Source organism: Aythya ferina (genome assembly GCF_964211825.1).
Source record: "Aythya ferina genome assembly, chromosome: 1".
NCBI lineage: Eukaryota > Metazoa > Chordata > Aves > Anseriformes > Anatidae > Aythya > Aythya ferina.
In genome coordinates, this window is record NC_140296.1 from 143,244,226 (window position 1) to 143,257,181 (window position 12,956).

At 49.8% G+C, this 12,956-nt stretch overlaps 1 protein-coding gene across 5 annotated transcripts in view; it reads right to left on the bottom strand.

The window, feature by feature from the left end:
- Positions 1 to 1,563: 1,563 nt before the first annotated feature.
- Positions 1,564 to 12,956, bottom strand: part of IQSEC3 (IQ motif and Sec7 domain ArfGEF 3) — a gene marked incomplete at its 5' end in the record, with an annotated part of 99,864 nt that continues 88,471 nt past the window's right edge. For 2 of the 5 annotated variants that reach the window (XM_084525945.1, XM_084525949.1), the window contains 6 exons: positions 1,564 to 5,637; positions 7,879 to 7,922; positions 8,561 to 8,653; positions 9,254 to 9,415; positions 11,347 to 11,446; positions 12,520 to 12,645. In XM_084525945.1, the coding sequence (XP_084382071.1) occupies positions 5,200 to 5,637; positions 7,879 to 7,922; positions 8,561 to 8,653; positions 9,254 to 9,415; positions 11,347 to 11,446; positions 12,520 to 12,645 (963 nt within the window). In that variant the 3' untranslated portion in view covers positions 1,564 to 5,199. Of the gene's footprint in view, positions 5,638 to 7,715; positions 7,796 to 7,878; positions 7,923 to 8,560; positions 8,654 to 9,253; positions 9,416 to 11,346; positions 11,447 to 12,519; positions 12,646 to 12,956 lie in introns of all 5 variants that reach the window. The other 3 variants (XM_084525947.1, XM_084525946.1, XM_084525948.1) reach the window with 3 other exon arrangements.

A 12,956-nucleotide genomic window follows, 5' to 3' on the forward strand; every position in this document is an offset into this window, starting at 1 on the left:
GCTGGCGTACGACACATGCATTGGCACATGCGGCATGGGAAGTTGCTCTCCTCGCCGCAGCGTGCGCGCACGGCAGCACACACCTCGCACGGGTGCAGAGCTGCACCACTGTGGGCAAGAGAGGCTGGGGCTGGCTCTGCTGCCCGCCAGCAAGGTGTAAGGAAAGGAGCTGCAGCATGGAAGGGCCTTGCCTCCCCCCCGCCCTGTTTTTTGTAGTCATAAGCATTATACCTACGGATAACAGGCTCGCTCTGGGGCTGAATTTCACATTGCGTTGCTTTCCCTTGGACAAGATTATTTCATCCCAATTTCCTCTCGATCCGGTCCTCAGAGAGCCTGAGCACTGAGCTAGCTCCTGCTGCAGCCGCTGGGCAATCAGCAGTCTCGGCAGAGGGCTGCCCCCCAGGCCTTGGGAGCACAGCCTTGGTGTGTCGCCCCTGCGGCTGCGCACACCGACGGAGCCCAGGGACACAGGAGGGGGCTGAGGCAAAGAAGACATTAGCGCACAAGTGACATATCTCAATATAATTTCTAAAACTCTATTAATTGAACAGATAAAATACTTCTGATCTATTTTCGTTGTTTTGTTACAAAATATTCGCCATTTGGACTCTTAGCTAGGTGTGACCACACCACTTTTCCCCGAAGGAAGCTTTTCTTGGTGATATTTACAGCAGAAAACAGGTACAGACAGACAGGTGCTTTCAACAGCCTACACACAGGTAACACTTCTGTTGTTAACTTTGTTTGTTTTTTTTTTAAAAAAGACACATTCAGATGGGATTGTGACTAGTGCTGAAGAGCTGGGTGACTTCAAAGCTGCTGTCCCAGGCATGGCTGTGAAAGAGCAAGCAGGACAAGGACAGCTCTAGCTCACGAAACACTGCCGGCAGTCCCTGGAGCCTACACTAGCATAGTGAGGCAGCTGGTGGAGCAGGAGATGGGGGAGCTTGCTCAGCAACTCTCATTTCAAAGCAGAGACTCTCCCAAGCAGCAGATTTCTTGATTTAGGGCTCAGATTTGTTTCAGAAACCTCACAAATAGTTGCAAGTTAAGCCTTCTGAAAAACATACAGAAAAAAAAAAAACTCAAACTCTTGCAGGTCAGGGGCCCTCAAATGCTTGCAAAACTGGTGGTGCTTTTTTTTTTTTTTCTTTTTTTTTTTTTTTGTGAAGAAGACTGAGTATTGACAAAACTCTACTTGTGGACCACACCCACAACTTTCGTCTACAAGGAGGTGAGACACAAACAGTGCTTTGAAGGCCTTGCAGAAAGCACTAACAATTGCTACTAGAGTAGCCCAGTCTTCAGCATTAGAAGTACTACAGAAGCGGACAAACACTGCAGTAAGCCCAGCTTGTTTGCGCTAAGCTTGATCCCTCTGTCAACCTTTTTCACCCCTTTCTAAGTGGTATAAACTAACCAATTTCACTGGACCTGCACCAGCAACCTGGGCAGAGCCTGAAGATCTGTGTACCACAGCTCTGCAGACCGCAGTAACACCTCGCTTTCTCCATCTTCTAGCAGAGCCACCTTCCTGTTTGGCCACTGAGCACCAGAAACTTACTGCAGAACGCTCTTTATTGGGTTTCTCTTTCCTCCTCCCCTCCTTTTCTTAATACAGAAGGCTAGGAATTCCGCAGCCAGCAGCCACAGGTTCTTTAGAGTTGATCTGATCTCTGCCACAGCTCTTCCTGCCCGATCCCACCTCCTGAAGGATTGTGCTAGGTTCACGATTGGAATCACTGCTGTCAAGAGCTGGTGATTTTTCTGTGGTCTGCTCCCTCCAGGAGAGCTGTGGTATACATTTAGTCCTTCATCCGATCGTCACTGACACAATCTTTCTGGCCTGCTCCCTGCCAATGATTAGGTTGTGTGCACAGGTGTCTACTCACAGTACTACAGCTACACCGAGCCTGTGTCTTCGCTTGCATGTGGGAGGGTTGTGGGAGCAGACAACACAATAGATCAGATGAGATGTAGATGTGCTTTAAAGTGCTTGTCATCCTTCTAGACCAACCTTCAAAGGAAAAAAAAAAATCCACATTTTGAAGTGAAGTCCAAAGGGCTCAGCTACACAGCAGAATTTAGAGCAACCTGTTTGATAGACCCTGGAATAAAGCGGTTTGGTATCTCTCCGGCCAACCCCAATGGAAGATGCTGCATCCAGCAGGCTAGAAGATGGCAAGGGTTATCTATGTTTGCTTCTCTGTCCAAAGCTGGAGGCCAGCATTAGCCTTTGCAAGGTCAGGGGACGGGAGCCAACGTGCCCTGAGAGATTGTTGTGCCTCAGGTATTTTGGCACTTCGGGTAATTCGCTTCCATCCTTCACCCAGCGTTATGGAGTCTCACAGAAGGTTCCTTGCTTCTTTTTTTACATTCTTCTTTGCTTTCCCAATCAATTATTAAAGCAGCAAACCTCTCTGGTAGGAACTTCACAGACATTGCTATAAATATTTCATCCCCCAAAATTATTTCATCAAGTACCTTAAAGTTTTTGTTGTTGTCACTTCGTGTTAAATGTCAAGTAAAGCCTAACTTATTTATTTTAACACACACACGCACACGGCCCCTCCGCGGCTCCCTGCACTCTGGGGGAAGATAAACAAGCAAGTGCTGCCACTGCTCTCAGGCAAGGCAGCGACTGCTGAGGAGGACGGGCAGCGTTGGTGCCTCTCAGATACCTCCTTTTACCTCAGCAGGGAGCACAACGTGGAGCCACACACCACAGGGACCAGAGAGGGGCAGGTGCCACACATAGAGCTGCAGGCAGGTGGGATGAGGCCGCAGCCTGCCGTGCCATGGTGTGGTGCCACCTCGGATGGATCCAGCAGCAGATCAGGGCAGCCACATCTCAGGGCTTGCTGCAGGGTGAGGGGCTGAGCCCTAGCTGTGGCCACGGGCCTGTGGAGCGGGCGAGGACCTCTCCTGGGGCTGGCTCTGGAAAAATGGGGCATCCTCATCGCCCCTGGGGACTGGGGAGGAGAAAGCTTCTCTGGTCTGGAGGGAGACTGGGCTTCTACTCAGGGTTTTGATATGATTTTTTCTGTCTTCTGCTTCCACAGGCCTCCCTGAGGCTATGCCTTTGGGTTTGTGGTCAGTACCTCTGCTACCGCATGCAGAAGCAGCAGCCTGTTATCCGGCCCCACACAGCAAAGCAAACAACTCAGACAGTCCTGTTGGCACAGCTGGGTGTGAGGGTCAGGCTCAGAAACCAGCAGACCCAGAGATCAGCAGGCTCCTGCCCTGGAGGGCTGGCCAAGCACAGGGGAGCCTTCACCTCAGCCCCTGCCCGCTTCCCTGACCCCATCTGGGCATACACCCAGGTCAAATAAATGAACTCCTTCATCTGAGTGCTTCAGCAGAGCCAGTGGACATCCAAAGAGCGCTGAGGGGTCCAGACCCTGACGCACCGTGTTTTTTGTCACTGGCAACAGCCCCAGAGGTGAGCATCCTGGAGCAATGCTGCTGTGTGGCTTTTTCCACACAAAGTAAAAAAAAAATAAATATTTCCTGCTTCTGTCTTCGCTGACCCCCTTTCCCTCACATTTTGCACATCCACACCACTGCCAGCCATCCTTACCTCTCCTCACCCGACGGCTGTGTCATCAGCACCTGGTGCTCATGCCTCAGCCTCGCGCAGGAAGGAAGAGCATTTCTTTCTTTCCCTCTTAAAATAAAAATGAAGGCCCTAAAAGGCATTCTGTCCTATTTTAAAACCCTAAAGTTGATCTTCTTAAGCATCGAAGGGAGATACAGCGAGTGAGAGAGACCAAAGCCTTTAAGCTAATTAATACCTTCCCTTCCCTACTGCTCGAAAATACTTCTTTTCTTCTAAAAATACAGCCATAGCTCATTTTTAATGCTGTCTGCCTTCACATCAATGTCCCCAATAAAGAAGAGGAGCTGAGCTGTCATCTCTATCTCAAAATCTTACCCTCCCCTCACTTTGAAGCAGAGATAGGGAGGAAGAGAGGAGAAAAGGCCTTGGCAAGCAGCTTTCCTAGGGGAAGGGCTGATGGAGGAAAAAGCATAGCCAGGTGGGAGATACAGATGGGAGCTTATGTTGGTGGTCTCCAAAAGGCCCCTTCCTTCTAGCACGGAAGGAAGAGCCCAAGTGAAGGGCTCATCCACCCCAGAAGGTGAATGCAACACTTAGCTTTGCTTTCAGAATATAAAAAAGCAGGTGGGAAGGAAACACAAAGCCAGCTAGAAGGAGAAAAGCAGAGGGGTGTCTGTTTCATGCTAGAGAAGACAATCTTTGTGTGTGTGTATACTGAGGTGGGAGGGCACCTCTTGGTGCCATCTCTTTGGAAAAGTGCTCATCCATCCCAGGAAGATCCCTGGGCTCAATCTCTCATTTCTGCTCCCTCAGAACTGCTTGGTGTTTCCTTTAGTAAGCATGCGCCGTACATACTCTACCATACAGGTGTATTTACACGTGATGAGGTCTGCTAGGTCTCAGCAGAGGTTTCTGGTACAATGCTCATATCAGAAACAGTTTTCGTGTTCAGAGTGAGGCGATCTTTGTCTCGTACTGCAGCTTAGGACAGTCTCTCCTCCTCTCGAGCTCTCTGTCACTTGTGCGCTCCCTCGCGTGGAACCGGCTGCTGCAAGGAGATAATATCTGAAGAGCGATGGAGGGGAAGCATGGCAAGTGGTACAAGTTCTCAGCTCCAGCTTAGCAGGCAGCAGCAGTGGAGGCGGGGGAACTCCACCCCCAGGAGTGCCCCAAGGTCGGTCCTTGGCACGGGTGAGTCCGTTTCTCTCCGAGGCTGGCGAAGTTTTGGAGGGGTACAAACCTATGGCCGGGCAAATGCAAGGCAAGGGAGGAGGTTGAGGAGTAGCAAACGGAAGACACAGTGCCTAGAAAGCAGCAGGTCATCAAGCCTCTCAGGAACAGGGCAACAAAGTGCTACATGGGGACGGTGTGAGCACGGGAGGCCAGCAGGGCTGGCAGGATGTGAGGATGAGTGAGCATGTGGGTTGGCAGTCCCTACAGATGGCTCCTCACAATTAGCATCACCTTGAGGGGAGATGGGATAAGAGTTAGGTCAGTCGGCTTTTTTTTTTTTCTTTTCTATTTCTTTTACTAAAAAATAAATCACAAACTAGATCTCTGTAGGCAGAAAGGGTCCCAGGGAGGCGGTGGGGCAGGGAAGCAGGGAAGTCTGTGCTGTTCTGGTGCTGGTGGTGTGGCTACACGAGGCTGCGCGAGCCACTGGAGTACCTGCGCCTCTGAAGCAGGGAGCTGGGGGGGCAATACTGGTGGGGGTGGTTGTAGGGAGGAGGTGGAGGTGGCAGGGGAGGCTGATGGACCAGCTTCATGGGGGTCCCAGGGAGCCCGCTGCCCACACCGCGCCAGGGGGTGGAGGTGCAGGAGTCGGAGGTGACGTAGCGTGTCAGAGTCTGGTTGAGGGCCGGCTCCATTCGAGCGAGGCACGGCTTGTCCAAGACAATGACTTTGACAATCTGCTGGCACTGTACAAGTGTCCCCGCCGAGGCGGGGTGCGAGGGCACCAGTGCTGTCTCCAGCCGCTCCCGTGGCATGTTAAGACGCATGCTGGGCTGCATTCCACTCTCGGGCCCCAGGGCGGAGTTGTGCTGGTACGTTTGAAGCCTGTTGTGAATTGACACCTAGTTTAGAAACAGCCAAAGAAGCATTAAATGTTACAAGACTCTTCCCATCTGCTGCTACTGGCTGCCCTGAACCCCCACCAGCAGCTGGCCTCACATGCACGAAACCCTCCCCTCTTTAACAAACGGAACAGGCACAACCCCTGGCTGCACCCCTCTCTCCCAATTGCCCCGTCGTCCTGTCTAGGCCTTAGTGCCCCTGTCCTTTCCATCACAGCAAAGGCAGTAGGGCCAGCGTTCCCAAATGCAGAGCGACTTTGGTTGTCCAAACGGCACAGGGAACAAAAATCAACTCTATGAGTGGAGGCGTCCATGAATTCTCATGATGATGAACAAACCTCAGAGGTTATGCCCTTGCCCCCAGCTGCAAAAAAGGAAGGGGAAACTAGGTAACAGAGGTTCAGATAATCGAGGTTGTATGTTTCTGCAAAAATGACGGTAGCTGAATCTGAGAGAGAGAGAGAGACAGAGAGACTCAAGCCTTTCGCAGCTCCCTGCCTTTCTGAGTAGGAAGGTACACCACATGACTGGCTAATCTGTTTACAAAGGAAAAAGCAGAAATCTGACATACTCTAGGAAAAGACAGCTCCCTCTGATCCAGTTGATGGTTTGTCAGTGAGAGGAAATGATTTTCAAAAAAAAAAAAAAGAAAGAAAAAAAAGAAAGAAAAAATGTCCGTCTAGCTCATACAATGATAAAAGAAATTTATGATGAAATGGCAGCAGATTAGATAACCTCAAAGAAATGGAAATGCTCCTCTGCTGGCAGAGTATTGCTTGGGCAGTTGGAAGGGGGAAGGGAAGGAGGAGGTCACCAGGGTCCCCACAGAGAGATGCTGATAATAGAGTCACTCAAATAAAAGAGGTCACTGAGTCCAGCTTGAAAAAGGGAGCTGGCCTGGGCTGGAAATCCTCAGGGAGGGAATGCAGCAGCAAAATGGGACTACCCGGGTGGTGACTGAAGCCACAGTTCCTCCTGGCAAGGATGTGGGCTGATGGAATCCCCAGAGCACAGCTCAAAACTCAGTGTCAGTCAAATGACAAACCCTGGGTAGGAACCTACAGCTCGCAGGTTGTCACGGCACTTCCAGCTAGGCAGAGGTACAGATGGGCAGATGGGGCAGTAGGGGTGCCCTGACAGTCTGTATGTTGGGCAGCAGAGCCAGCAACCATGAAGGAGAAGCTGTGGAGTGGCCCAGCTTTCCACCATGTGGGAAGAACGATGAGATGTTTGTCCCTGCCCAAGCATGGAGGTTGCTCGGGCTCACTGCACAGCAGGACATAACACCGTGTCAGTATTTATTCAGGCAGTGGAGCTGCCTCAGAAAAACTGGTTGCTGGCCCGTGAAGTGCTAATGACATTAAGATAAATGGAAGCTATTCTCCACAAAGAAACATTCCTCCCAGCAGAAATTGGAAGTTGGCTGGGAGAGGCACCTTGCCCAGAAAAGGGGAGTCTGTAGGGAAATGGGGTGCCCTCCAGGGAAAAACAGCAGCACCCACACCCCACAGAGAAGCTGAACTCTTCAAGTAAATACACTATGACAAGAGGGGAAAGAACTACCCCGGAAAAGGGCAAATTCAGGGCAACGGAGATATTCCAGACAGGGAAAGAGTAGGAATTAGTAAATGAGGTTTTCAGCGTGAAGACTGCATTTTCCTGTTTCCTCACAGGCAGTGGGAGTAAGGGTGTCTGTGAAGAAACAGGCAACCCACTGGCTGCTAGACATCCCTGCTAAGATAGAAGCACACAGGACAGCCAAGCTCCCTACCTAGGGAGGTGAAGCTCTAGGGAGAGTCTCTGATATGCAAAGGCCATGCTTAGTCCCCTTCAAGGGGGGATGGAGAGACAGAGCTGCAGAGATTGTGCAGGAAAGCTGGGCTGCAGGGGAATTCGCATGTGATGCTGCATGGAGTTAGCATGTCAGGGAAGTCTTTAGTGTGGTTCTCAGTCTCCCCGTAAGCAGTGGGGTGGGTTAGTCTACAGCGTTTGGGAGCTTGGTCCATGAGGGATGTTACAGTTATAAAAACGGATTGAAAATGCTTTGAAGTTTAGTTTGGATTTGAAAGTTGTATTACCCGTCCTAGCAGTAACTTTTAATTGTATCTCTGGAAATTGGTAAAATTGTCAGTCTGGCTGGGGAGGCATTGATTAAAACCTGAGAAAAGAAACAACAGAGAATGTGAGAAGAGCTGAAGTGAGAGAGAATTACTTACCTCAGCTGCTTCGCACTCTACTTACCTCCACTGTGCTGTCCGAGACCTTCTCCCCCAAATCCTTCTTGCCTTTGAAACAAAAGAAAAAATCTCACTCATGGGGTCAATGCCTCAAGTCAAGAGCTGGCCCTCATACTGTGGACTGGAAAGCCCAAGGGAGAGGTAAAGGGGAGAGTAGGACTCTACTGCAAGATAAATGCAAGCCTTCCTGCAATCCAATAGCTGCTCAGTGGTTTGGAGGGAGGCCCCTGTGGGGTCCTATCTTTAGGTCCTGGTTTTCATGCAGTTCTAATGAGCTCATAGCCATTCACCACTGCACTTGATTTTTGCTGGCACGGAAGCCCAAGAGCCCAACGCAGACAAAGCCTCTGCTACAGAGAAGCTGGTCTTGCAAAAGTGATGGTGAAGACTCTGGAGGAAGTTGACAGTGCAGTTACTGTGTTGCATGAGTTCAGGGGAGAAAATGTGGCCATGTCCTCCAGCAGTTATCTTGTACCACTTACTAACCCCTCTTTGCTGGATGTTACAGCTACAGACTGGGTAATGAGCCATAAATGGCTCTTCTAGGTTATTTGAAAAATGTATATCCTATTCAGTGAAGGCTACAGGATACAAAACTGATCACTTCTTTTCGCAGTTATTTTTACAGGAGAACACATTGGCAAAGGCAGCACTGCCTGGCCAAGAGAAGCTGGGTGGCCTCTTACCTGTAGGTGAGCTTTGCTTTGACTGTGGTTCCATCTGGGCTCCGTTGGTCCTTAACGAGAGAGTTTTTGCCCCTTGCTGTTTCTCCAGCTCCCCTACAACAGAGATGTGCGGAATTGAATGAGGAATGGGATGGATGGAAGGGCCATAGCATACTGAAGGAGAAATGTGGGAAGTCAGCAAGGAGAATTAATGCAAGAAAATGACAAGAATGTCAAACAGGAAGGAGAGAAGAATAGCTAAGAGAGAAACTGGAAAGGATGTTACATGTGGAGGAACTTACGTATCTCCACAAGACCTCTGTGTATGACCTGCATTTATACAGAACAGGTTATTGCTGCGCAGAAAGGGACCACTGATGCCGAGCTACTTGGGCTCATACGTTTGTACAGAATTATTTGCATAGTCAGAGTATGGGACGTAGGAGTCTAAGCTTCGCCATTTCAAACCACTGTACCTTAAACTCTATTTCATAAGCACCATAAGCAGTTACTCCCTTTCTACTACTGGTGGGTACTCACAGAACCTGACTGCTTTTTCACCCTGTTGCTGAACACAAGAACAATCCTGTGTAGATTCTGCTACTCATCCTCTTTGTCCTTTTTCCCGAAGAACCCACTGATTTTACCCTTTCTGCCTCATAGACACATGCAGTGTGATGGCATTGGAGTCTGAATTGTATTAGAGGCCCTTACATTCAATTCGTATCTGCTCCAGCTCTGTCACTTCTGCTATTGACTCTTTCAGATCTTCCACAAATTTCTGCATTTCCTCAGCACCCAGAGCACAGAAGTGCAGTACCTGTTTCTTCTCTGAGCCCGAAACTGGAGTCACCAGTGTGATGCCATGGGGGTAATCTGTGAAGAAGATGTGTCAACACAATAAAGAGGCATTAGGCTTTCTTGCTGGAGAAGTTGGCTGCTTTGCTGCCTTTCCAGGACAGAGAATTTCTAACATCAGTCCAGAGGAATAGCACACTTAGAGTCTGTCACACTGCAAATGGCAGGAATTTGCAGCATTGCAGCACTCCAAGGGAACAGAATGGCCAAGCTGCAGTGGCAAGGCAAGTAGTACCATAGTGGTGCCATAGCCAAAAATCTCTAGCTCTCAGTTACAGTCAGTGTAACCTTGACTCTGAGAACCTGAGCACAGAGGTGGGACTGTAAAGCCCTCCTGAGTCTGTAGAGGGGCTTATAGGATACACGAGACCAATGCTTTATCCTGTGGAAGTTGCAGCAGGACAGGTTGGCTCCTGGACTCAAAGCCAGAACAACCATTAGCACCCACATTGGCAGGACCTCTCCCCGTCCTCTACTTTCATCAGCAGGCCCTTAGCAGGGGTGTTAGCACTGCATGTGTGGGGAACTCATCGTGCTGTGCAGAGTGGGAAAGAGAAGGATATGGTTTTGCAGGTCTCTGCTTAGTAGTCCTCAACAGGCATAACACACTGTCAGGAATGCAAATGAAAAGAAATGTCCATGAGGCATGCAGGGAAGTTGCTAAGCTTGTGACTGGACTTTTCTGTCTTTTGATCATTGGCCAGTGGTTTCAGCTCCTTTTCTCCTTCCCTCTCTCCTTTGTCTACATTTAATTTCTCTCTTCCCCTGTCCTTTTCTCCACTGCTCCTCCATCTGTCTGCCTTCTCCACCCTGTGCCTTTAGCAATCTTTACTAAACAAGTTAAAAGATCAACCTGCTATTTTCTGCCAGCCCTCAGCTCCCTCTGTTTGTATCCCAGGCCCCTTTTCCCACCCTGTGTCTTGTCTCATCTGTTCAGATCACGAGTTCTTTTGGACTTCTGCTTTTCTGTCTCTGCAGAGGATACACAAAAGGATTCCTTTGCCAGAAGATCCTTGAGCACCCCCAGGATAGTCACCATACCCCTGAAAGCTGATCTCAGCTCTGATAGTGCCTCCTGGGGATGCTCAGTTATGAATGGCTCTTCTGTACGTACACGGATGTGAAAACCACTGCATGCTGCAGAGGGTAGGGGGTTGAAATGATGGCTCACTGTCAATAGGACAGAGCGAGGGTGTAAAGAACTCAGTGAAGACACAGTAGTGCTTCCTGGCAGCATATTCTGCTGGTGCTCACAAAAACCCCAGTGGGCATCAGCCGCGCTTGCCTGGGACCACTGTGCAGCCCCTCTGCCTGTGCCAGCAGGAAGCCTGCCTGGTTCTGGAATCCCTCTGCTACACAACCAGCCTCAATCATGACACATCGTGGCTCTCTTCCCAGACCATCAAGGTCAGGCTGACTAGGGCTGGCCTCCCGCCATGCTTTGGTGGGTGCTGTTCCAAGGGCTCTGCTTCTGTCTCAGGAAGCCTTCAGCATGGCACAGCATATCTCAGTGTGGGGAGGCTGCAGCAGCACCTGAGCTTTTACCAGTGCCAAAAGCAGAGGTGAGAACTGTGACTTTGGGCATGAGTGGAGAGGGGCTAAAGCTGGCAGCAGCAGTTTTGTCAGTGAGGTTCTGCACAAACTGTTGGCTCCTGAGAGCTATGTGGGGTGTATCTTGGGACTGATTCCCTCATGAATCCACACTAGTGCCTTCCCTGCCACCGCAACAAGTCAGCCCACTTCAATGAGCTGGAAAGAGGGACCAAGAGCCTCTTCCCATGACACTGAACCTTTTCTCAGCACCAAGTCTCAGTTTTGCCTCCCTTCCCGTTTTAACCCTGATGGAATCCCTCTTCTGATGTACGATCTCACTGGGCAATGCAGTCCCTTCCTTCCTTCTCCTTTTCCATACCAAACCCTTCCAGGCACCCAAGGAGAATCAGACTTACATTCATTCTCAAAGAGATGGAACTGCATCCCCAGCAGGCCAACTGACTTGCAAAATGTGTAGGTTGAGGAGCTTTTCTTCTTGGGGCAAAGCTTGAGGATCTGTTGGAGGAACGGATGCATCATCGGGCAAGGTGTTCATGAACAACGAGTCAAGAAAGATACAAACTACTAAAAGCACATAGGAAAAAGCTTTTTGCAGGCTCTGCTAATTGCACATGGGAGTAACACTTGGTGACGGACAGGCTCTTTGCCCAGAAAGCTGCCTGGCACACTGCACTTGTAACAACACTTGAAATTCTGTATGCATAGCCCTGGGGCCCACTTGGGTTCTGTCCCCCGGATGCTGATTTTTTGATGCCCTTATTTTTGATGTTGCAAGGGTAGTTCTCTTCACTGAGTGCCAAACTGGAAGGCTAAGGGAAACCTGTCAGAAATACCTCAGGTCGGGAAACCAGAGCACATGTGCATGCAATGCTGCCCTTGATCCCTCAGCACTAGTTCTCATGGATCTGATTTATCGCATGGGATGGAGAGGCAGCAAGGAACAAACCCATTTGCAACATCCAGCTTCCTTTTTCCATTAAACTCAGGCCTTTTCTTCAGGTGCCTAAAGCAAAACTTCCTTATTGTTCTGCATCCTTCCAGTCTCAGTGAATCTGTGCTCTCCTCCCTTTTGTACCTGTCTGAACTCTGTTGCAAGGTCCCTTGGGCAGGACACTTTAAAAAGTACTATATGTGTTTCAGGCTCCAGTAAGTTGGATGTGCCATTCTACAGCCTCTGCAATAGAAGGTAATGGTTTTAAAGTGTCTGGCAGGAGACTTTTAAAGTGCATGGGAGCGCTCTGCCTACCATAGTACAAACAGCCAAACCAATGAACTCCCCTTTCACAAAATGAGTTTCCCTAGTAGCAAAGGGATGAGAGAGAGCGATGACATTACTTGGATGTCTGTGGGATGCAACAGTTTGCTTTTCAAAGGTCAGAGGAGTTTTAGGTTTGGTACGTTTTTAACAGGGAAGATTCAGAGCTGTGTCTTGCAGTGTGGATGGACGAGGAGATGGTCTGTCCCTAGGACCAGGGGGAAATTGATGTTATGGACTGCTTTTAGATTACTTTACAGACACTGGGGGCTAGTTTTATCACTGCAGTGCCCAAATGCCAAAGCACACTCACCACCAGCAGGTCATTGAAGAGAAAAACTTCCCTCTGGTGAGCTGCCTGCTTCTGCACTTTGTTCACGTCGGTAACTTCGTACAAACGGCTGCAGCAAACCAGTCGGCGATGGGGCACAGACAGGACCTGCGGAAGATCCACAAGAACATGTGGGGGTTATGGGAGGTGCCAGGGAGGGTCTCCAACACCCTGAGCCCTTACAAACCTGCCCAGTCACAGAGGCACAAGCCAGTTCTGCCCAGTTTGCCCACTCAATCACCTCACGACCACTCCTCACCACCACTCATCCTGCTAGCCCAGTAGCAGGGAGCCTTTGTGACTTGGATTAAATCAGAGGAGTAGAACAGGCTATAGGCAAGCCACCTGCTTATGCATCCTGTCTTCATGTTCCTCTGACTTCAAGTCCCTGAGCTCATCCTCTCTCAGCGCACTGGACA